Source organism: Patiria miniata, unplaced genomic scaffold (genome assembly GCF_015706575.1).
Source record: "Patiria miniata isolate m_02_andy unplaced genomic scaffold, ASM1570657v1 HiC_scaffold_6, whole genome shotgun sequence".
In the NCBI taxonomy this organism is placed as follows: domain Eukaryota; kingdom Metazoa; phylum Echinodermata; class Asteroidea; order Valvatida; family Asterinidae; genus Patiria; species Patiria miniata.
The window spans coordinates 16,418,161-16,442,532 of record NW_024037073.1 but is presented as its reverse complement, the minus strand read 5'-3'; the positions used below and the strand labels follow the sequence as shown (position 1 = coordinate 16,442,532).

Below are 24,372 nucleotides of genomic sequence, written 5' to 3'. Positions count from 1 at the left end.
TCAACTCCGTAAACGTCATCTTTAATAGTGCCACGAATGTTAGTGATAGCGCCCTCTGGGACATTTTTTTATAAGAGGGCGCTATATTAAACCGATGTGTCCCGAAGGTATACAATGTCTCTTACTACGATTATGTACACTTCTGAGTCACTCATATCCGGGCTGACGTCGTGTCGGAAGAGGAAATTGTAGTCGACTTCCATCCGGGTCTTGTGCAGGACCTCTGCCATGTCCCAGGCTTCTTCGTCCCACGTGTCGCCTGCGACAACAGGCCAGCCGCCCAGGTGGTCCAACAAATCCAGCAGCGGCTGGGCGCCGTATTGCTCTATCAGCGCTGGGTGTAGTGGAGATGTGACAAACAATTAGATATTGCAACACGCTATAAAAGGTTGTCCAAAAACCAAAAATAAAAAGAATAAATAAAGGAACCGCATACTTCCACTGCCATGAGACTCAAACCACATTTACCAATTGACGGAGAATCCTTTTAGAAGAATAAAGATACCGAAATATCCCGATTCACAAAATATGCTCTAGAACAAAAACTACTGGACCGAATCGGGCGATCTTGGTTGAATTTTCTTCTAAAAAGATTCTCCATGCATTGGTCACGGTTTGAGTCTCAGGGCTCTGGAAATATGCCATTCCGTGTTTTTTGGGGGGCCACCCTGTATAATGGTGTTTCAATAAAAGTTGGTATTTTATTTTGGTGGTTTTGCATGCTTTCAGTAGAAGCCAGGTGCGAGACACGGGGAAAGTTTTTTTTTCAAAGGCCCACAATAACTCAGTAGTTCTGAGCTTTACCTTCGTTTGTACAGGACTCGTAGAAATTCTTCGCCTTAGTACTGGCTTCTGAATCGTTGGCGGATTTCTCCTCAAGCATTCCTGAGAAAAGAAAGAGAATTGAAATAAAATTCATTTTACGGAGGCTGGCTGTCTGTTTCAAAAAACAAACATTTCTCCCTTTCAGCACGGATGAAATTGGGCGCTCGCCCACTGTAATATCCAGCACCCCCACCCACTAGTCAGTCCCCCCCCCCGGATGAGAAACCTGGCTACGCCGCTGGGAGGCCTGTAACTTCAGTTCGTTCATTTGTTAACCACAACACAACATTTACAGTCGGAGATAGCATGTTATCCGAAGATGGTAATAAGAGAAGTGTATACTACTTGACTCGTCGAGATGGGTATATTCTACACAGGTTCCGGTTCGTAGCATCGCTGAGTGCAATGGTAAGAATAATTTCATCCGTCACCGAATGAAATTATTCTTTCCATTGCACGAACGTGAAACATTCATTATTTGTTTTATATAACACCTGAATAAATCCTTGTCATCTGATTGGTTGACTTTTAATAGCCAATTTATTCAGGTTTAAAACTGCTGAGCAGTTCGACAAGTTCATCAATTTTATATAAATGCAAACTGTTCAACAGGTTGAGAACAATCATATTCAATTTATCTCGATTTGAAACAGCGCCACCACCAGCAGCAGTGACACCGTGCAATGGAAGTTCTATTCACCGTGCAATAGAACTTCCATTGCACTGTGCGCTGCGCGCGCCGTGCGTTGGTACGAATAATTCAATGACATGTGATCAACGATCCACCAATCAGATGACGGGGATTTATTCAGGTGTTGTATAAAATGCAAATAATGAATGTTTGTGCGTGCAATAGTAAGAACAATTTTAGGAGGTGACAGATGGAATGCTTCATTCCACGAGGCGAAGAACTCATTCTTTCCATTGCTCCCGAATGTGAAACATTAATTGTTTGTTTTATACAACACCTGAGTATATCCTCGTCAGCTGATTGGTCAGAGCCGCCAAAAGTGTGAACGTGCAATGGAACTTCCATCTATCTTGGAATTAAACTACTAAGGGACGAATAATTCAATGTCATGTGATCAACGACCCACCAATCAGATGACAGAGGTTTAATCAGGCGTTGTATCTAAAACAAAGTCTGTCCGTGTTACGTCATAGCCAACCGTTGGGTACAGTAGGAATCTCCGGACAGCACCCCTAACCCCGGGTTATCATCGGCTTTGCTCGTGTACTTGACAATCTTAAGTCTATGAATAGCAAGCGCGACCTCTATCGACAAATTCCACTCGTGCAATTATAATCGACGTCCTAGGCCTTTCAGGCTGCAGAAGACAGCCATGGACTTAAGTGATAATTACTCGCAATTCCTAAAATTAATGCCCCCAAAATGCTCTAATGCCGGAGAATTTGAGGGCATGCAAATCGTGATTCGGCCGAAGTACGCAAATTTCGGCTTATTTACTGGCCTGTACCCACGAGAGCTTGGATCATCAGGTCGGTCTGGAGGTCCTCGATTCTAACGCAAGTCTCTTGCAACCAGAAAACCTCCACATTCTCACACTGACATTTTAATATGCAATACCTCGACTTCTTTCCAACAGGATGTCTAGTAACTCGTCCATGACTGTGTACTGTGCCAAATCCTCCGGAATGAAGCGTGTCTTGACCCAACCTCCGCAGGCGAACTGGTAGAAATCCTGGCACGGGTCTGCCGTCAGATCCATGCTGGACAAAACGGTGCCGGCTGGCGGTGAAAAAAAATGTAATGCGTCAACAACTAACCATAATGTCATCATAAGGCTTTTATTTAAAAAAAAAAAAATAAACAGTGAAATTTTACAGGGGGTTAACTCGGTACCAGACCTGTTGTCATCCTTCACCCACGTGGTTCGAACTCCAGACTCACGTCCAGTGAGAAATTTGGGTATTCAATTCCTAACTAACTCAGTCAAGGAGGTTATGTTTTCATATCGGCGTTGGTTTGTTTGTTTGTTGGTTTGTCTTTTAACAAGATAACTCCAAATGGACGCATTTGCAAGAAATATTTTTAGGGGCGGTCCTTGGTACAAATACAAATCGGTAAGATTTTGGAAGTGATCCGGATCTGGGTCTGGATCCAGGATTTTTTATTAAGGATTCTTTCCCATTTATGCGAGTATGGCTTTTGTACTGACAATAAGGCGGGGAATTGACAGAGCCAGCTTGGTTAGGGGGTATTTGTAGACTATTCTGTAATATAGTGTTAATAATCGTCTGATTTGAACAGCGCCCCCATTGAAAGTATGTTACGAGGCTACGAGCCCCCCCCCCCCCCCCACCCCCCACCCCCCCCCCCCCCCCCCCCGCAACACACCTATTGATTTTTGGTGGGCAAGTGTTTAAATAAGTGCACTTTTCAACAAAATTAACTAAAAGGAGATGTCAAATAGCTTTCATACATTAAAGAGGAGTAGAGAGTTGCACAGCATGAGTTGCTAAGAAAAACTCATCTCATTGACCCTTTAATTTCGCTGGTTTATCCTTTTTAACTTTTTGGGAACACTTGGTTTAATACCCAGCAAGCATTATCTTTACAATTACCCCGAATTAGGGTGGCTTTCGAAGAATTGAAATGTTATGTGACGCACCTGCGACTACACACTCGGGTGACGTACAGACGCCCTCTGTCGACAGGGGAGATTTTGAAGGCCCGCCAACCTCCACTGGTGGCACGGGAGAAGCTGCATGGTATTCAAAAAGTACACACACACCATATACTTGGATTATTCACATTCAGTTTTCCTTATTAAAAATTTACCATTATTTTTTTTAAGCTGTAGCCCTTGTGAATGGAATTCCGAGAAATGAAATGCGACATAACTACAAAATTCATGATGATTGAAGTCCAATGAAAGGATTGCCACGCAGCACAGCGCACTACTGTCATACGTTATAGTCATGTAAGACATAAGCTCTCTTCAAGTGTGGTCCTTTAGTCCGTTTTGGCTCTGTTTTTTGTTCGTCAAAGCATTTTTTATTTGAATAATATGGTTAGGAGGAAACTTTTTTCTTAATCCTCGGACGCCAGTATAGCGGATCCAGAGGGGGGCGCAGCCGGCACCTCCCCCTCGCCCTTATTTCAAATTGTTTTAAGGTCTTGTCTTTTTCCCCCTGTTTCTCGGCTGTCAACTGCTTATTTCATCACTTCAAAACAGATATTTTCAGCCACATGATATGCCCCACTTGTATGTTCCGGTTACGCCTCAATTTGGGCGCCCCCACCCCCTTTCCGTAAATGCTGGATCCGTCACGTGACGCGACGCAGTGTGGATTGTACCTCAAAAAGTCATCCCAACGGAGGATGCGGTACAAATATAATCTCTAACCAGCGATGTGCCCAGCACAATGGCATGTCTTTCCTCAACCATATCTCAAAAATTTCACTCGACCGCAGGTGGGCGGGGGGATCAGTCAAAGTACACGTGCTCTGCCGACCAACATTGTCTTTCGTTAAAAAAGAAGAAAAAAAAAGTCCGTCTGACCAGTTTTAATTTCACCTGGGAGTAAATTCCGATCGTGACTCGGACAATTTGAAAGAAGTTCCATCCGTCCCTGTATAATTACGCCGAAAACAATATGGGCAATACCGCCGTGCAATCGATATACACTGTATATAGCAAAACTAGCAAGTAGCAAAATTCCTGACATCATGTAACATTTCCGGAGCGACGGATCGTATTGCGGCGGGCTGTGGTCCGCAGCGGGTCGGTATTTCCGTAAAACCGATGTCTGGTTCCGTGCCGCTCTGTTGTTATTTTTTTTCCCACTACAGGGAGCTGAATACCTCACATTTCGTTCTCTTACACACGCAGACTCGTTTACTCGTGCTGTCACCGAAATTCTCGTGATAGTGCATTTGCTATTCTGGGGGCTAGTTTTAAATTTAGCGCGGTATTTCATGTGAGACATGAGTTCCAAAAATAATGCGCTCAATTTGCGCTGATGCTAAATTTAACTTTGTCGTGTGCAGCGATTTGGGTGAACTTTTTTTGGGCGGCGCTATATCGAGCATTTTCCCCTATGGAATTTTCTTGTGTCATAAATACAATGTAGAATTTTTTTTTTTAAAGGTATCTAAAATACACGGTCAAGAAAGTAAATCTTATACAAAAAATACTCTCTCTCATATTTATTGAGATGTGGGCCATTTTTTAGCATTATGTTGTATTGAAATGTGCTATATTTTTTGTGCATTCAATGTTTACATCACCTCGACGCAAATTCCACCTTATGAATAATTAATGTGCAATATTTTATCAGGACAAAACAGCATGACACATGATTGTGAAATATCGATGAACAAGGATATTATAATTAGGTTCCTTAGCAGTCTTTAAATCAGAGTGTTTCTTGTATGCGGCGTCCAGGGTACATACATACACAAAATATAAGTATAAGTCAACGAAATTTGTTTTCTGTGAGAAGGATTAGACGTTACGATTCACAATAAACGTAAAACCACGTTATACACATTGGAAATAAAACCACTAAAGTACACGATATTAATCCATTACTTGCTATTGCGCTATCAAGCTAGAATAAAGGAAGCAAGTTTCCATCCCAGGGCATACTATTAAATCTCAAGGTTGAAAGTAGACCACTGGGAACAAGATTTCAGGTAAGGTAACACGTACTTTAGGAATGCGAACACAGGTAGGAAACACCAAAGCAGGCGGGAGATCACACTGCGCCCGCCGGAAGGTTTGTCATCATATCGGTACAAACTGTGCCCATCACCGTCACACCCACGCAAAGTAGCAGGGAAAACATGTTTGCTTTGATTGGCTTAGCTCCACACCTGTTGAATCGCGGCTTGTGGTTCAATATCGGGCTAATTTTAGAACTACCTTTCTCTGTTCTTTCTGCAGTATTTATTTTGCAGACGACCCAGTGGATTCTCTGATACAGTTTTCGCTGGAATGAAGCAAGTGTATAACAAACTACAAATCAGAACACCTGTCTTTGTAATGTTTAAACTTCTTTTTTTTTTAGAGGGGGAGGGGAGAATTGTCTGAGAATATAACAAGATTGTTAGATCATGTGGATTTTTTGTTACATACCAAACAAAGTCGAACTTAAAATTACTCAATTTGTGGACTGCCGAATGGATATAAAAAGCTCAGCAAGAGGCAAACAGGACAAACAAAAATCCATATCAGGCAGGCGCGATCTTTCTCGGTCACAGGACAAATGTGACACATTCCCCAAAATTGTACGAAACCCATTTGCACCGTTTGAGATAATGTGTTATTTAACCGGCCACCTGAGTTTTACAAATAGCACATGCCCTACGTGGATTACTTTTAATGTAAACGAAAAAGCAGCGATGTTTATCAATGTTAATGTAATACATTGTATTGAAATATTCGTTGTATAAAAACACCAGGGGAAAATGTAGTGACACAACTAGCGTTATCTTAAAATCAATTAGTTATATTGCAACCTAACGAAAGCTTCTAATGAGTCAACCTTTGTGAAAGGTGAAAAAATGAAGGGGGCACATGTGACAACCAAAAGGAAATTGCAATTGAAACAATATGGTGGAACGCCAGTGGCGTAACACCTCGTGCTCCCCCCCCCCCCCAGCAGATGATCCGTGCCCCCGTCTGTCCCCGTTCAAACTCTGGAATTGAAAATATTTTATATACTATTTGCCTTCAGTGCCCCCCCCCCTTGAAAAAAATATGCACCCTTGGTGCCCCCCCCCCCCCCCCAGAAGTTTACCATTGTTACGCCACTGTGGAACGCATGCGTGAAAGTTTTATTTGTTTTATTTGAAAAGATAGGCATCTGCGTTTTGGTAAAATCTACACATTAGCCCAATAGTACACACTCGACGATAAATTGTTAGTTTCATAAATGTGTCTCAAATACTGCACTTCCTCCGTAGTTAATAGAGCCACACAGCGATGCTTGCTAAATTTCCTTAACATTTGTTTCCCGAATTTGAATTCTAGACTTTTTTCCACTGGGTATTCGATATTGAACCTACTTACCTGAGCGGCTCAAAAGGGAGGAGGTCCAATATTGGAGATAGATTTATGGGGCTTGTAAAACGTTTTGAGATGTCGATATATTTCCTTGAATGAAGCACACCATGCTTCTAAATTAAAATCCCTCAGGGTTCAGGTCTCAAATTGCGACATTATGATTGTGATGTAATATAACACCGGTCTCCTGGAAATAGATTGCGAGTTCTGTCTTTATAGCGGCTGTTGTTGGTGATAAAAGGAAAATATCTCTTGCTTGAGAATTTCATTCCGAAGCTTCACCCTTGCTTAGTCGGTGGTATACATATCCTCAACAGTGTCATATTTCATACCTCTTTCGAGAGGCCAACAAACGAACACAGCAAGTTTGGACAAGGCTCTTACACTTGCTGCTTGGTGTTATTCGGCAATCATCGACAGCCGCTACCGCTGACGGAAGGCACTGCTATTTCTATGACACATAATGCTTGGCCGGTGTAATACCGTGAAGTGTAAGACCGTGAAACGGTCTTTTAAATCTTTTAGAGAGACGAATATTTTTTGATAACAGTGCGGCATCCAGGCACAAAACCGTACAAAATAGACGCACTCCGTTCCTGCTATTTAAGGCGAACCTCCCTTCTGCATGACGGTTCACATCGTTCATAAAGGGGACAAGACAGTCTCCATCATGTTTTGCTGGTTAATTTTTGACCTACTTAACTCATAGATTTTGCCGAAAATGAAATGATAAAAGCTGTTTATTAAATAAATAAATAGAACAAAAGAATCGACGCACATTACTTATTACACTTTGTTTTATAATGAGGTAATGACGCACATTACTTATTACACTTTGTTTTATAATGAGGTAATGACGTTAAAACTTACAAGTTTGCTTATACAGTCACTTTAAAACGTCCCACTTCTGATATGACCCGAAATCTGAGTACTATGGGGCCTGACACTGTACCGTGTAAAAATGACACGTTTCAGGGTCAAAATGACACTTACCGGGTTAAACCAACACTTTTCAGAGTATATGACACTTTCCGGGTCATAATTACATTTTTCCTGGTCAAAATGACATGGACAATTGGTCAAATATGTGTCATTTTGACCTGGAAAAGTGTAATTTTGACACCCAAAAAAGTCATTTTGACCGGGAAAAGTGTCATTGTGACATTTTATTAGTATATAATGAAACCAAATTATGATACGTGTAACTGTACGTGACTTTTGTATTTGACTTCCGATTGTGAGTGTTTCTGGCGATCAAAATTATAAAGCTCGGAATTAGAACATACATTTGCAAAATAAACGGTTTGAAATATGAGTTTTTTCTCCCTAATTCACCGTGTCTCTTCAGGAGTCGATCCCATGTTTTCGAAGCGGTTTATTCTTTGACTCCCGCTAGGACACCCCGAAGCACATAAACCATACATTTTTGGCCATCAGGAAAAAGAAACCAAGAAAAACACAAGGAAACGAAGAAATTAAAAAGAATGAAAAGCAGTACAACTTGACCTCGTTTGACCTTTCTGAAACACCTGTTTCCGGCAGCGTAGTTCGACTTTTTTCTGATCCCACGGCGGCTGCCAAAGGGAAAAGCAAAAATGTTCCCATGGCCTTTGGGGGGTTTGTAGACTCAAATTCGGTCGCAAATTCGATCAACGATTGTTATTGGCATGCTGCGAGGTAGTATACCTGAAGTTGACCGACTGCTGGGCCGATTGGGGCTCAATTCGCACTTGCACCGCTGCGACAAATTGTGTACGTGCAAGTCAAAATGGGAATATCTGAAAACGTACACTGCCTGTTTTTTTTTCGTGACAAAACGAAATTTTTCCATTACTTTGTTGTAGCACTCAATTTCCGGGTGTCTGTACAATAGTACAGAGTCATTGACCTATGAAGTCAGCGGATACATGTAAAAGCACAAATTTGAATTTCATATTATTTCCATCTAAGGCTACGGTTGAGACAAACATTGTCGATGAGGGCGCATGTTCAACAGTCCCACCTTCAAGTGTTACATTAACAAAGGTGTTCAGATTAACTGTCACCGCATGGTCTCCGTTTTGTACAAATGATTCTTAAATATGAATATTGAAAGGGAATGCTTGTGTTGAAATATTAGTTGCTTATGAAACAAAACGCCTATCGAAAGTTGCTTATTTCCTCCGAAAGGCATATGCAAGCTAATTTTCTTTCCTCGAAATTTCCGAACAAACTGAAGAGAGGCCATACACTATACAGGGTGCCCCCCCCCCCAAAAAAAACCCCAGTACGGCGTACTTCCACTACGCTGAGACTATACCAATGCATGGGTAATTTTGTTAAAAGGAAAATGATACCAAGATCGCCCGATTCGGTCCAGTAGTTTTTGTTCTATAGAGCTTATTTTATGAAACAGAGTCGGTCGTCATTATGTCCCTATGATTTCCTAAACCTAATTTAAACCTAGACTTAATTGGATAGAGGGATTAATTTTCTGTAATAATAGATGTACCCACATGAAAGATGTGTGCCTTGTTAAAAAAAAAAGCTCTGCAGCAAAACACTACTGGAGCGAATCGGGAGATCATGGTATTATTATTTCTTCTAGAAAGTTCTCCGGCCTTAGCCCTTCGTACAGCCGGATTGAGTCTCAAGGTGGTGGAAGTATGCCGTTCCGTGTTTTTTTTGGGGGGGGGGGGGAGGGGCACCTTGTATAGGTCAAACAAAAAAAGAGTATCCGGACTAAAACATTGCTCCACAGCTTTAAACTTATTGTCAAAATTCATTGTCGGGGGAAAAAAAATCACCGTGACGTCACGCTGATCGCTCTACGAGGCATCCTCGTGATCGATTTCATGTTAAATACCATAAGATTACATGCAAGAAGTCGATTTTTCTCGCCCAATTGGTGCGAATCAAACAGTGTATATAGTAGCAGGTAAACTCATGACCCTAGGCCTTCCGCAGTAAAGGATCGATTCCCGCGCCCCTGGTATTGATGGGTTTTTTTTTTTGCTCTAGCCTCTGCTGGGAATAAGTAGACTAGGCCTTTTTCTATGTACCATGATTGATCTGCTCAACATTTACATGTAAATGTTGGATACTGTATGGAGCCATTAGCAAGACGTTCAAGTTGCTTCACTAAAGTAAAATGACAATTTACATATGGGTCATTCTATAAATTTGGGGTCCAAAGTGTGACATTTTGCCCGTCCCTGTTACCTTGGTACTTTGTAATTTACCATTCAAGCATCATTAAAAGTGACTTCAAATGATTGTTTATTTGTTGGGTAGGTAGTTTGCTATTCATAATCACTCTTGGAGGATGACTGCATTAAGGAGTGTATCAGAATTATACAATCATAGATGTCAGATGTAACAGGGACGGGAAAAAAAGTGGACCCCAAGTTTATAGAATGACCCATATACATTTGCACACTGAAAATGTTTAGTCAAAGTAAGAAAGCGAATCTACTCGTTGCTTTCTATTGAAACTGACCGGAATATTCATTCAAAGTCCATCACAAGCCCATCACAAGTAATGAAGCCTCAAGTCACTTGATTAGCCATTTAACTAAACCGTGGCAATGTTTATTACTCTAAACAGTCCTGGGTCGATCAGATTTGACCCGAATCCGGGTGTCTCGGGGTCTGACACTTTTCCAGGTCAACTGACACTTTTCCAGGTCAAAATGCACTCTTCCGGGTCAAAATGACACTTTTCCGGGTTCGAAATGACATTTCTTTGAGCAGTATCCCGGGTCATTTTGAGTATCAAGTGACATTTGACACGGAAAAGCGTCATTTGACCGGGAAAGTTGTCAGGCCCCCACAGACCCGGATTCCGGGTCAAATCTGACCCGGAACTTTTTTTTAGAGTGACGAATCCTTGCACGTGATTATTGTTCACCATTGTGCCCGCTGTATTGGACACTGACCTATTGCTAGCACAATGCTTCCGCCATTGAATGGGGTCTCGATCCATGATAGAAGTGATAGCGTGCCCAGGATAACTCAAAAGGTTCTAGACAGATTTTGATGAAAACTTTTTTAGCGTCCTTTGAACAAGTGCAAATCCTTTAGATTTTGGACGTGATCCGGATCTGCGTCTGGATGCAGGATGTTTTTAAATAGATTTTCCACCCATCATAATGGACAACTTTCACTAGAACGCTCTGTGTGATCAGCATCGTGTGCGCGGCACTGATCCGGTGACCCTGTATGCGTTATCACCTACCTAATCTAGCCACACAGATCAATGGACTTGACCACTTCATACACTGGGGGAGAGGAAAGGTAGATCGTTACAGGCATATGCATGTAGAGGGGTAAATAGTGGTCGTTGGTACAAGTACAAATCGATTACATTTTAATTAGCTTTGGCGGAGGCGTGCGCTCTCTGGGTACATTCTCGTTGTAATAAGACTCTGTGCTGATGACGTCACACTTTGTTTACGTGTGTGCTTTCCTATGGCGCTCAGTGGAACGTGGACCCCCACTGGCTCCGTAGGAAAGTGCACATGTAAACAAAGTGTGACGTCATCAGTACAGAAGCTTATTGTGGACAGATCCGTGCGTGATAACTTGCCATGCAATTTGATTGGCACGAGTACTGTGCATTACTGGAAATAAGGCTGGCGTGAATTGTCAAGTTTCATTTTGTATTTGTCCAAATTAGCTGAACGTGTCTGTCGCAGAATGTACTTTTTTTATAAAATCTCTTCATAGGACGATTCTCGTAAGTCTTTTGGCGCATACATTCAATAGCTTATGTTAACAGCTTACAACTTTTTTTTTTTATTAAGGTCTGCAAAGAAACCCTACAAATCTTAATTTTCTGGTAGGAATTTAGTTTGGGGGAAATTAGCTGTTTGCTATTCTAAATCGGAAAAGTTACATCGACTATGAAGTAGTCATCCACACCTCACTCACTCATTTTTCAATCGTCCATTCTATCATTTTCAATTGAAAAGGGGGAAAGAAATAATGTGAATAATTTACAACATGTTTACTTTATTACTGATGACGATTATATCTTTTTCCTCTTATTTTGCTACAATTAAAAACAAATCTTGTTCTAAGAATTATGACTAGTTTTTTTTATTGATTTTTTTCAAATAATTGGGAACAAAACTGTTGAAATGTATGCATTTCATTCTGTGACTGTTTATCCTAGCAATAATTTAGACATTGAATGCTTTCATTGACTACAATCGGCGTTGCAATCTCCTGAAACAGAGAGCCATCTTTTCATCAATTTAAGCAGATATTTATAACAATTCATGAGATGGAATATGCGTCGGGGCGATGTGAATTCAAAATTGGTTTTGCCCTCAACAACGTATTTTTTTTTATAACCTGCGCTGTATACTCAGTTACTCGGGACAACACCGAGTATGCAGTGTTTATAAAATAAGTCGGTGAAGAGCAAAATACAATATTGGAAGTCCTAACAGACGTTTGACGTCTGGAGATTCGAATCATTTTTAAAATGATGGAATAAAACAGAGATAAAAAAATTATCTGATCGAAGCTTGCATCAGAATCAGCGTGAGATAAGTGCGCGTCCCAACGGGACGGGGAATTTCACGAGGGAACATCGACGAGAATGCAAGCAAATTACTAATGGGTCACGTGTTCGCAGGACAGCGCTGCAGCTGTGGGCAACTTTAAGCCGGCCAGTTTTCGATTAAATAAAAAACGACCATTTAAATGCACGTTTCATTCCAAAAATCGGACAAAACAAAGAAAACCAACAATCCACCGTTTTCACTTAAATCCCAGAGACATGTCGAAACGATTGAGACATGAGACATGTCAAAACGATTGAAATGGACGCGGAGCTTTATTTCACGCCGTTTGTTCTCTCCACTTCTTAATGGATTTGAAGTCTCTCGTTGTCATGACAACGCGAATTAATATTTTACGCTTTCCATGGTAATGCATCGCATCTGTCCCATGTCCGAAAATAGCCCAAACCGTTCGTTTTCTGACAGTTCCAAACGTCAGCGTTGGAACAGAATGCGCATGCCTAAATCCAAACAGTGTCAAAAAACACCAAAATTATAAAGAAAACTTTAAGTGAGCCTGACATTATTTTTGTTAGGAATTGCTGTGAGGCTATTAAGGAGAATAAAAATTTGCCATGTATAAAGGGAAATCGTATATGAACAAAAAACAAGCATGCTGTACACAACGCATGGTCTTCATTCAGGCGCTGCCAACTAGCCGCAGATAGTCTGCACATTACTATCATGAAGACGAATTAAAGACTTTAAAATCTGCCTCATACATTATGTACATCGGCGATAATGTAGTGTGTATAGTCAGACAAACAGCAAAAAAAAAAAAAAAAAAAAAAAAAACCTGCACTTTTTTCAGCATTTTAAATAATGGAGTTCTGAAGGGTTAAAGATTGCATCAGCATCACTAAAGTACAACTGTATTTTAAACTAATTATATACAGTGGACAGATGTTAGAACGAACCAGTATCGAACCAGTATCTTGCACAGGGTAAGTAAAAAAAATGCGGAACCGAAACCCAAAGAAATATATTTTTTCTTTTTTTAAATTTATGTAGTACAGAAAATAATTATGAAAGTAAGGCAATATAATAAACTACTTTTACATGAAAATATACTTCAATTGCTCAATCCATTCAAATTATATCACCATTGGATGCGATATCAAGAATTGTCGTTACAATTATCTTCAAACATCACCAGCGATAAATCTCAATTTAAAAGTTAAAAATATTCAACAAAGTCATTTTGAATGCCCGTCTTAAAAAAAGGGGATTTTATCAATCCTATTGTTAGTCAAAGCCGGCTTGTTAATAAAGATATTGTGTACTACAGTTGTTGATACAAATATTTTCTGTCATTTTCTTTGTTGTTCCAAACAGTCAGGACACACAGTCAATTGCATTTTTGGACGAAAATGATTTTAGGGTTTCTTCGTTTTAATATTGAAACAATTTTAACGTGTTGAGCAATTGAAATATGTCCTCATTTAAAAGTAATTTAATGAATGGGCTTCCTAGTCTTAATTACTTTTGTTGCCACATAGTTATTTTTATAGGAAATATATTTCTTTGTTTAAGGGTTTCTCTTTTTTTTGACGCACCCGTTAGAAACCACGGCAGTTCCGTTGGGATACTTCAATAATAGGACTCTTCAATATTTGACGAATTTGGCACCTGTGTTGGTAAATGAAGGAACAACTGCCGACTTATAGTAATACTTAAACATGTCACCTTACACCTGACATTCACATAATCTTCCCCAGAGAAATGGCCAGTTTATTTTTTTCAATCAGTCGGAGAAGAAATCACACTGGTTTAGACATGAGTAGTATAAAATATTACGCGGCGGTACTATCGTTGAAACGAATCCCTCCCGCAACGGGATAAAGACACGGCAAAACTGGCAATGAAACTTAAAACCTTCCCTCGTAAAAAAACCCAAAAAAAACAGAATAAGAAACACACAATTTATCCTTGATCTTGATTAAATCATGAGCGTAAGACTCAAGTAGGATGCAGCCCGAAAGTCTCAATTTTGGGGTTTCAAATGAAGAGATGAAGTGGATGACCACACTCGCCGCTGCAACTCGAAGGGGCGAAACAAACGCAGCTGCTTGGGGTAAAAGGGGTCCCGCGAACCGCCAGACTGATACCTTACACCGCCTACGTGCCCCTGCGTAATAAAACAACGGGATTTCTGCAGTTAGTATATCCTTAAAACAATCTTGCATTCAGAAAAGGACTTTGTCGTCACTGGACACTCCGTGCCAAAGGCACGAGGCTTTTGGCGATGTTGGTGGATCAATAAAAGTGCATTACTCCCACTGAAGGAAAGGCGTTCCGCTTTTATTTTTCTTTTAAAAAAATGAGATTCCTGTCACTCGTTTCGTTCAATTTTGGGAGGATCTCCGAGAAAGATAAACTCGAGTTGATGGTTGCTCTATGCAGGGTGTGTCAACACATCAAACAGCTGAGTTAACCGAGGGATATTGGACAGGAGGCCTCTGGAGGGAAGACGATGGACAGACCCTAACCACCTCCTCCTCTCGGTTCCAGTACCCCGGGGCTGCCAAGAGAATCCATCGAAAAAAATTTCGAGATCGAGTTTGACAATCTAGTGTTGATTTGAGGGCAATGTGACAGAGACTAAGTCCTTTTTTTAACACTAATATTTTTGCTGTTTGAAAAGTACTTCGCATTTTGTAGGAAGGCAGTACTCTTCTGTTATCTCCTCCAGAGTTGTAAACATATCTTTAAACCTAACCTCCCTGAATCCTTATTCAGAATTTCGGCGGATTCAGGATACCTCCATATTGAATACAGGGGGATTTAAATGGATTGAGGATTGTAAGCCTAGCGATACTGCAGGATTTTGATGGATTCAGGATACCTCGATACTGAGCAGTCACCAACACCATCAGTTTTGGTTTAAAGATAGTTTATCATTGTCGTGAAATAGGTTCAGTACATATGTCTTGCTGAGACGAAGACACAAGGCTGACTTGACAGATGCGCTGAAACACATAATCTTACTGATGGGGTTTATGGGGTACTTGTTCTCCCTTTCACCCTCGATCTTCCTTAGAAGTTCCCACTGCGGTGCCGTTTTACAAAGGCTGAATTGTGGGGTACCATTGTTCCCTATGTGTGAGTATCCCATAAGGTAGCTCTCGTAAGAGCACACAGAACGGACGGCGACTCTGTGGAATACACTATAAAAACCGAAGCCGTTCCCCATATGCCCTCTAGACCTTGTGATTACCCCTGTTTCTTGAAACAACACAGTCGAAACATTGGTTACACACCTATGTTCCGACACACCTATGTTGCGACACACCTATGTTCAGACACACCTATGTTCAGACACACCTATGTTGCAACACACCTATGTTCCGACACACCTATATTCCGACACACCTATGTTCCGACACATCTATGTTATGACACACCTATATTCTGACACACCTATATTCCGACACACCTATGTTCCGACACAGCTATGTTCCGACACACCTATGTTCCGACTGCTCAAATTCCTAACCCTAACCCTAACCCTATAACCCTAAACGGGAGTAACACAATCTTAGGTGCGGGGTGTCGGAACATTGGGGTGTCGGAACGTAGAGCAGTCACCAAAACATTGATTGGGTTCTTTTGACTCGAAATTGTGTCACACGGAACCGACACCTCTATGTTCCGACTCACCTATATTCCGACACACCTATGTTCCGACACACCTATGTTCCGACACACCTATGTTCCGACACACCTATGTTGCGACACACCTATATTCCGACACACCTATGTTCCGACACACCTATGTTATGACACACCTATATTCCGACACACCTATATTCCGACACACCTATGTTCCAACACACCTATGTTCCGACACACCTTTTGGGTTCTTTTGACTCGAAATGGTGTCACACGGAACACAGACGCCGTTAAAGCTATATTGGTTCGTTATTGACTGTAGCTAGGTCGTCAACTCAATCATCTTGACTACATTAAACATATATTTAGACTGATACTCAGTCGAACAAACGACTCATCTTCTCTAGACAAACGTATACAAGTCTATATTTAAGGGTGTGCTGAATCGCCACCGTGCACACGAAAATAGCAGGGTGATGCACAACCATTAGAAACTGTTGCAGGAATGCATTATCTACTCTCTGGCCATCAAAGACGAATTCTCATCTTTCTATTGCTCTCAAGGTTTCCGCCTCATCTCAGCGACAAAAACAAAACTATCATCGCTGCATCTGACGCTTGATTTACGACATTTGGCTATTTGCTCTCACAAAAAAAACACACCGAGGTCGTTATATATCTCACGCAACTCAGGCCATTTTCGGGAAGAGTTCTTGAGGAGTCGTTGGCACTCGCTCAATCGTGACGGCGGGCAAGCCATGCAAATAATCACCACCAAAACACACCACATAAAATGAAGAGTATCCTATTGCAACGGTACATATATGAAGCTTGCAATGACAGCGAGCGGAATAACGACTGGCCAAATAGTCATAATCGTACCTTCATTTCCCCGGTCTTTTTCTTTAATAAAGAACGTGTATTTCGTGTCATTGTGTTTCTTCTTCTTCTTCTTCTTCTTCTTCTTTATTGAAGGACGGTATAAGAATGCAGACGTGACGACACTGCTCTTTTTAATTCTTCCAATTATGTAAGTGAAGTTCGGTAGATCTAAGAAGCATATAAGAATTAAGCCTCTTATTACCTCCGCCAAGGAGATAATGTTTTCATCGACATTGGTTCGTTAGTTGGTTGGTTGGTTGGATTGTCTGTGCACAGGATAACTCAAAAGTTATGGACGGATTTTCATGAAATTATTTTTATGGGTGGTCCTTAATTGGTACAAGTACAAATCGATTAGATTTTGGTCTAGATGCAGGAGTTTTTTTTTTAAGGATGCTTCACTATAATGTGCGAGACCATTATGCTATGTGTAGAGACTATTATACCTTCTGTGTACAACTGAGCAGCTTCGTGTGCGTGAACTGCTTCGGTGACCCTGTATGCTTTATCACCAACCTAATCAAACCACACAGGTCAATGGACTAGACTATTTTATACAATGGGGGAGTGGAGAAGTAGACCGACACAGGCATATACATAATTATAGGCTACAATATGTTGAAGTTTAAGGATTTGTTTTAGGTTAAAATGGCCAAAATAGTTATTTTTTCCGAAAAAATCAGAATATGAGCAAATCTCTTGACATTTGAAATGTGCAATATGGAAGTCCAGTGGATATGCGAGTATTTCTTGTAGGTGTACTGACAATATGGCGGGGAACTGTTCAGCCTTGGAGGAGGTTTGCGCTCTCGAGTGCTTTTTTATATTACATTCAGTCTGTTCAGTCTCTATAACAGTTTTTAAGACTAAGCTTAAGACTTTTCTTTTTACAAAGGCATTCGTATAAGGTTTTACTATTATTTATTTTAAATGTAGGTCTTGTTTTTGTAATTTTAAGTTTCATTGCTTTGACAGTGTTTTTAAAAATATCTAGTGTTTTTTTTTTTACATTTAAGATTAATGTTTAATTCAAATTGGTATTTTTAATATTTTAGCTACTGTTCAAATTTTGTAATGCGCATTTGAACATTTTATGGTATATGCGCATAATAAATGCAATTTTATTATTATTATTATTATTAAAGTAAGTGAAGAATTTAAAAACGCTTTCGATAGATTTAAGCTCTCTTTTAGTTGCGACTTGCGTTCAAGGACGCAAACAGTTGACGTCAATTTTAATCTTAACTTAAACATTCATTTGATTACACTTGAAGAAAAAACCCTGAAAACAATGCACGCAAGTCTTAACGGACCGAAAAACTGATCGGTCTTAGAGAGGGAAAAGAGGTCGATGAGAAAAATGTTGGCATATTTCGACAATGGAATCGTTTTCCGAGCCGAGGCATCACCATGTTAAACAATCAACACAACAAAAATCGTGCAATAAAAAAAGAGAAAATAGAATACCTTAAAGGCGCAATACATTTAATATATCAAGTGGCCAGATGTAAATTCAGTTTAACCATCTACTATCCCTGATAGTGTAAGCATCCTTAAATATTTTGTTTTGGTCCCTTGTGATACTAAAGCTCATACTTGCAATTATACAATATTTATTAAATAATTACGTTATTAGTAGAATCTAATCAAGACAAGATATCCTGGCGACAAATGAAGGCACCGTGCTATATCTGCTGTGTACGTTAGGGAACCTGACTTACAAGGTAGCCGAAGCTCAAGGTCAATATTCCTCGTTAATCATGTCCTAAATTTAATCAGACGTAATTGCTCATGGTATATGCAACGACAGAGGATAACACAATGTTTGCGCATCTTATGTCTCCGGCGTTGCCTTGTCCCTTCTGCCCGACAGCGCTAATTTGACTAAGACAAAACATCCAGTATAAACATATTACACAATTAGGGCGTCCCTTTAAACAAAACAAAAAAAAGGTCAGTTACGAAAGCTTTGACTTCATCTAGACTACGAGAACTAATAAAAGTAACCAACTGATATCGATCGCAAAAATGCTAGGGAGCCATAGTTTCATTTGATATTACTTTCGACGGCTCCGTACACCAAACGAAAGCCTGGTATAACGGGCGGCGTTAAATGTCGGCACAGCTGCCCGCCTGCGGTTTCGTATCGGCAGAGCCCTTTTGGTAACTCCTTCATCAATGCACTGAATGAGGTACCTATGATGAGGAGACCCTAGCTCGCAATCTGCACAGGCCCGTGGCGAGTCGCGTCTCATCTCGCTAAACATTGCCGTAGTGGGTTTCCACGGTGAATGGCTACCCAAGTATGACTGGCAGTGGACAAGTGGTGCACCATATAAAGCATATAATGGCACCTTCTTCTTTTTCTGTCTCATGTTTATATCCTGAAGCTTCTTCGAAGAAAAAACCGAGAGAAAATATTCAAGTGATCTAACTTCAAACTCAGGCTTCAAGTGTAATGCATAGCTGCACGAATATATATATCATGATTGCATAATCAAATTGACGGACTTCTTGAATAATAACTTTATTCCTGTTGGATTACAAATCTTGCATAAAATACTGCTGAAGCAAAATTGTATAATTATGTATGACTGAGAATGTAAATCTCCTCCGAGATATCGCACCATTCCTATGCTGAGGTACAATTTTGAAACCCGATTAAATTTAAAGAAAAAAAAAGAGATAAATTTTCAACAGCAGTTTGGCCTGCTGTTGTGTGTGCTAGGGTCGTATGGCGAGAGTCCTTAATGTCATTACAATCGATAGTTATCGTAGTCTTGAAAAATAATATTGACATGGAACTTCGCAACCAATGCCATTCGGCTAACTGTACACTTGATTTCTCAATTCTCCTGATGCGTGACATTCGATATTATACCTTCGGAAAAGACAACATGTTGTCCTTCTGTTTTTCCGTAGGTATAAACCAGGATGGGCACCAGCCTAGAGAAACGATGGCACTAACATGTTAGGGATACATTTCGCTGAGCGCAATTAACATTCCAATCCTTAGAAAGATTTATTTTGAGGCACATTGCAAATTCTGTACAAACTGTTCAGTGAAAACTACAGCGTGAGTCGAAACGAAAGTGACCTCGGTTATAAAAAAATGTATTAAAACGACATGTGGCTCGCTCAATTCAATATAAATACAATAAAGTGCATGTTATTGATTGGTAAATGTGAGCATGCCACTTACTTTGCACACTCACAAGTTAATAGAAATTAGAAATACGCAAACTTCAGCTATCCCCACTGTTCACTTCTACCAATACGCATTCATGAACACCCTTTATATACAACGAACGAAAACTTACACAGGAAAACAGATAACAGTCATCATTCTCATTTCGGTAAAACATTTGATTTAGTCCTCATAAAACTCACAATCTGACAGTAAATACAATGATTCGGTCTTGACTCAACTTCAATCTCATCTGAAAAAGAATGCATGTGTGTAATGTCTGGTTCTCACTCAGCTGAATAGCGGAAATTCGAAGTTTCATTTCGTGAGTGATTACAAATAAATAAAAGAAATGCCCCCTACATAGCACGGACCAAAGTTGGCACTCAAGAGACCTTTGATTTGACTACCATTCGTCAGTGTGACGCAATGTGTTTCGAAAGCCATAAAAACTGTTTATTTATTTTTTCAAACCTAAAGAACGTCTTCCGTTCTCAAATCTTGTCTCTCAGCCGAAGGGGTCTGGGTGGAGTGGGGCCCAAGTCAAAACCTCGTTGAGTGAATCCAATTATTCCAAGGATCACATTTACATTCGGCTTTACTCCCAAGTCGGTATCACTGCGTCTCGGAGGTCTTATAGCCATTAACGCCAAGTTAATCTGTCTCCAGTGACCGTGGGTCTAGCCTTGTGTTGTGCTGCGCGGCCCACTATACACAATTTATCATTGCTTGTAAATCGCACGTGATCAATCAAGATGCCATTTGTTTTGATAGCACTCTGGGCTTTACCCAACCCTCGCGTGCTTTACTTTAAGTACGTCGGGTGTCAAAAACGGCCCGATGATGAGAGACAATATTGCCTATGGAAATTGCTAAGATTAGGCCTGTCATCTTTATTTCATTTCAATGTCTTTGGGTAATTTGCAAGATATATCACTCCCGAATCTCAGCTTCAGTTGTAATCGCATTCAGCGTTACTTTGGCCGTGGGTTATTTCATGACAAAGTAACGGACTGTGCATGTATTAGGCGATTTCATTGTTATTGGTCCCTGAAGTGTAATGGTCTTTTTAAACATGGTGATCTTGCGGTAATTTTATAAGGGTGCTACAAATGAAAAACAGTGTTCACAGACTCGGGAATTGGTCGAAGCAACTCGGCATTATAGCATTTCCGTTTACCAAAGGAACCAGTTAGTAAATTACAAGTAGAAGGCATTTTGACAAAAGGCTCAGGTGCAAGTAAATTTGAAATGGTTTTTCATCTTGAAAGTATGGCGCCAATTTTATCAGGAATATCAGTAACAGATCTTACATTGCACTGAAAAACAATGCATAGCGTTAATGTACATTGGAAGAATATACCAAGATTTTAATCATGAGTATTAATGTCCAATAATGTCGAGTGTTACCTTGGAATTATTCTCAGGAATTACGTAATAAATGACTATTATAAATGCGTGAATAGAGATACGGTTTGAAAAATTACAGTAGCGCACAGTTTTCTCTGCCGTGTCTTGCACCGGTAAAGTGAATCGCTCACACAATGTTAAAAAAGTGCACACTAGACAAAAGCAGTCTTGCAGAGGTTTATAATAGCGTCGCTTCGGGCAGTATGCGATCATTATGTCTGGCTGTTCCGTGGTGTCACATGTACTTTGCCATTCGGTGATGTGTGCAAGTTCCGATTCGCTTAAAAAAAAACCCGGACAAAATTAGAGAAAGTTAAAAGTGAGCGACGGGGGACAACGATCGTCTCGGCAGAGCGAGCGGGCGTGACGGCGGCTCCGCCCCCGTTAACTCCACAGGGTATCAAGCCAGTCAGAGCAGAGTCCGTGTCAAACTGTAGCCCCGGGGCCGGAGAAGGGAAGAAAAAAATCCACCCAAGACGTACTGGGGCCATTCTGACCGACTTATAAGCGGTTTCTTCCGCCGAGACTTCCCCTACTTGAGCCGCTACACGACTCAAACGTGCCAGCAATAACTTACGAACACCACTGATTAGTGATAACTGCAGTTTCCCACTAGAAAATAAATTTCAAAGATTTCTTATAGTAGTTTTGTCGGAATTACATCAAAGTATGAACCAAGACTAGTACAGTACAAGTTTGCCTCCAAGTACAATTTGCCGGGTTTTTTTTATTTAGCTTTCTTTGCCGGGAAAATCTCAAGTATACACTCCCAGTTCGTAAACTATAGGCCTGTGCACGCACCGAGTCGTTTAGTGTGTCATAACTGCAGGCTCAACGCACAGACACATGCATCAGAAATCTTATCACGTTGAATTACGACAGGCACTGAGTAAAGTCACCGATACAATTTGGAATTCGGTACAATTAAAGCTAAAGTGTCCTGTACAAAACGTATTACTCAACTTATTGAATTCCAGAAGTTGAGGTATATGTCCTAGCGGTATAAAGCGTTCCATGCACACTATAAGTTAACGTTCGAGGAGACCCCCTTCAATGGCGGAAGCGCTGTGCCAGCTATTGTACAAGGCAACTGGTCAATGATGGATTAGCTGAAACAATAGTTGGCACACAATGCTTTGGCCACTGAAGGGGGCCATCATCAGTGAGTGTACTACAGCCATAGTGTGCCCGGAATGTATCTACCTTTATCTTTACCTTTATGTATCCCTGGGGACACTGCCCAGTGACCAGGTCACGTGGCCAACAAACGGATAAAACGTTTTGAAATTGTGTAAGCCGAGAACTATATTTGTACTTTTTAGGTACACCCCTTATTGAACTTCAGGCCCACCTCGTATCAACATTTGCCACGCCCCCAACTCCCTCCCACTCGAGTTTAAGATAGCGGATAAGTTTATCAGGGACGCATAGGAACAAACACACACTAAATGCATTTTGCTAAACAGTAACTCAACAAAGAGAAGGCTGTTTCTGACTTAACACAGAAGAACGAGAGTTATGTAAATCTAAGTTGCTATACACCAGAAAAGCAGCCAAAATAGTCCAAAGGATTTACCAAACAATACACATCCATTAGAAGGAATCGGTATTCTTTCCTGATATGCAATTCAATTGCTTTGGTCATATTCAGCAGTACACTGAAACACGCGCGTCTGGACTTCGGTCCTGTTCAAATGCAAATTGTCCAAGAAAATAAAAGACCGTGCAGCTCGAGTTTGGTATCCCAACAACTTGGAATTGTGAGCCGGTACTTCGGTCAGGGATTGCAAAGTATCTCGTGTCTCAGAAATGTTACTGCAACCAACACACACACGTCCCGAGGTAGCTGTTGTAATTAAATGTGCGATAGGAACCGCGTGGGTTGGATAGTTTTTTCCTTGGTCAATTCGGCCTTAGGACACAATGTGTAGGCGTTCCGTTATAACGCGTGGGCTAAACCTGACGGATATAAAAGTGGAGATATCAACCGGATTCTTACCTGCCGTGACGATTAGACTGACGAGCAAGACGATACAGACCAAGATGAGCACAAGCAGGAACACGATGAGGAACTTCTCCAAGGTGGTACGCCTCCGGAGCCAGCCGGCCCTGCCGTTACTAGGCGGCTTCCGGCCACGCCCCTTCTCGTAGGCGTTGCCCTTGACCATGACCTCCTGGGACTCCTCCATGGACAGGTACTCCAGGTTCTTGCCGTTCTTCTCCGAGCTCATATCCGTCTTGGATATGCGTCTCTGTCAACGACCGGCTTGTCTTTCTGCCTTGGAGATTTATACTGGGCGAGCCTCAGCTGGAGATACAAAAGACGAACTGTGCGTTGGACGGCCTCTCCTTTCGGCTTGCACACGAATCACTGCATGCCGAGCTTTGCCTACACGACAACTGCCGTGGCTGTGCGTGTGTTACAGCGCTGGCACTGACTGCGAGCTAGGGCCGTTCTTTGAGGGGGACAGCCTAAGATGTCGTGCGGTGCCGTGTTTTGTTTTGTCCTGAGGGGGTGGGCCTGTGGCCTGGGGCCTGGTCCCGTCTTCGTCCCGTGTAGCTTTCAGACGATGCGAGGGGCAGTTGTCGGCATACCAGTCCCAGTGAGCGGTGATCAAACAACACGGGGAGCCGCGCTATATACACAGACACACGCGGCTCGTAAAAAGAAAATCGTACATACATGAACTATCCGCTAGAAAAACAAAACAAAGATATAGGATCGGCGAAAGCCCAATTGCGCATGTGCAGACCGGGGAAACAAAATTTCATTGTAAGATGTCTTTCTTCGGTCCCCAAATGATCTTACGAAACTCAGCGCTCGCTCTGCGCACCAAATGCGTTGAAAATGAGTTTAAACCTGTGCATTTTT

General features: G+C 41.2%; 1 protein-coding gene across 1 annotated transcript in view; it reads right to left on the bottom strand.

The window, feature by feature from the left end:
- The window catches only part of LOC119743215 (membrane metallo-endopeptidase-like 1), a 44,628-nt gene extending 20,256 nt beyond the window's left edge, over positions 1-24,372 (bottom strand). Inside the window, exons 1-5 of the mRNA XM_038219600.1 lie at positions 23,500-24,372; positions 3,459-3,551; positions 2,414-2,575; positions 805-885; positions 126-334 (exon numbers count right to left, since the gene is read on the bottom strand). Of these exons, the coding sequence (XP_038075528.1) occupies positions 126-334; positions 805-885; positions 2,414-2,575; positions 3,459-3,551; positions 23,500-23,731 (777 nt within the window). The 5' untranslated portion in view covers positions 23,732-24,372. The remainder of the gene's footprint in view (positions 1-125; positions 335-804; positions 886-2,413; positions 2,576-3,458; positions 3,552-23,499) is intronic.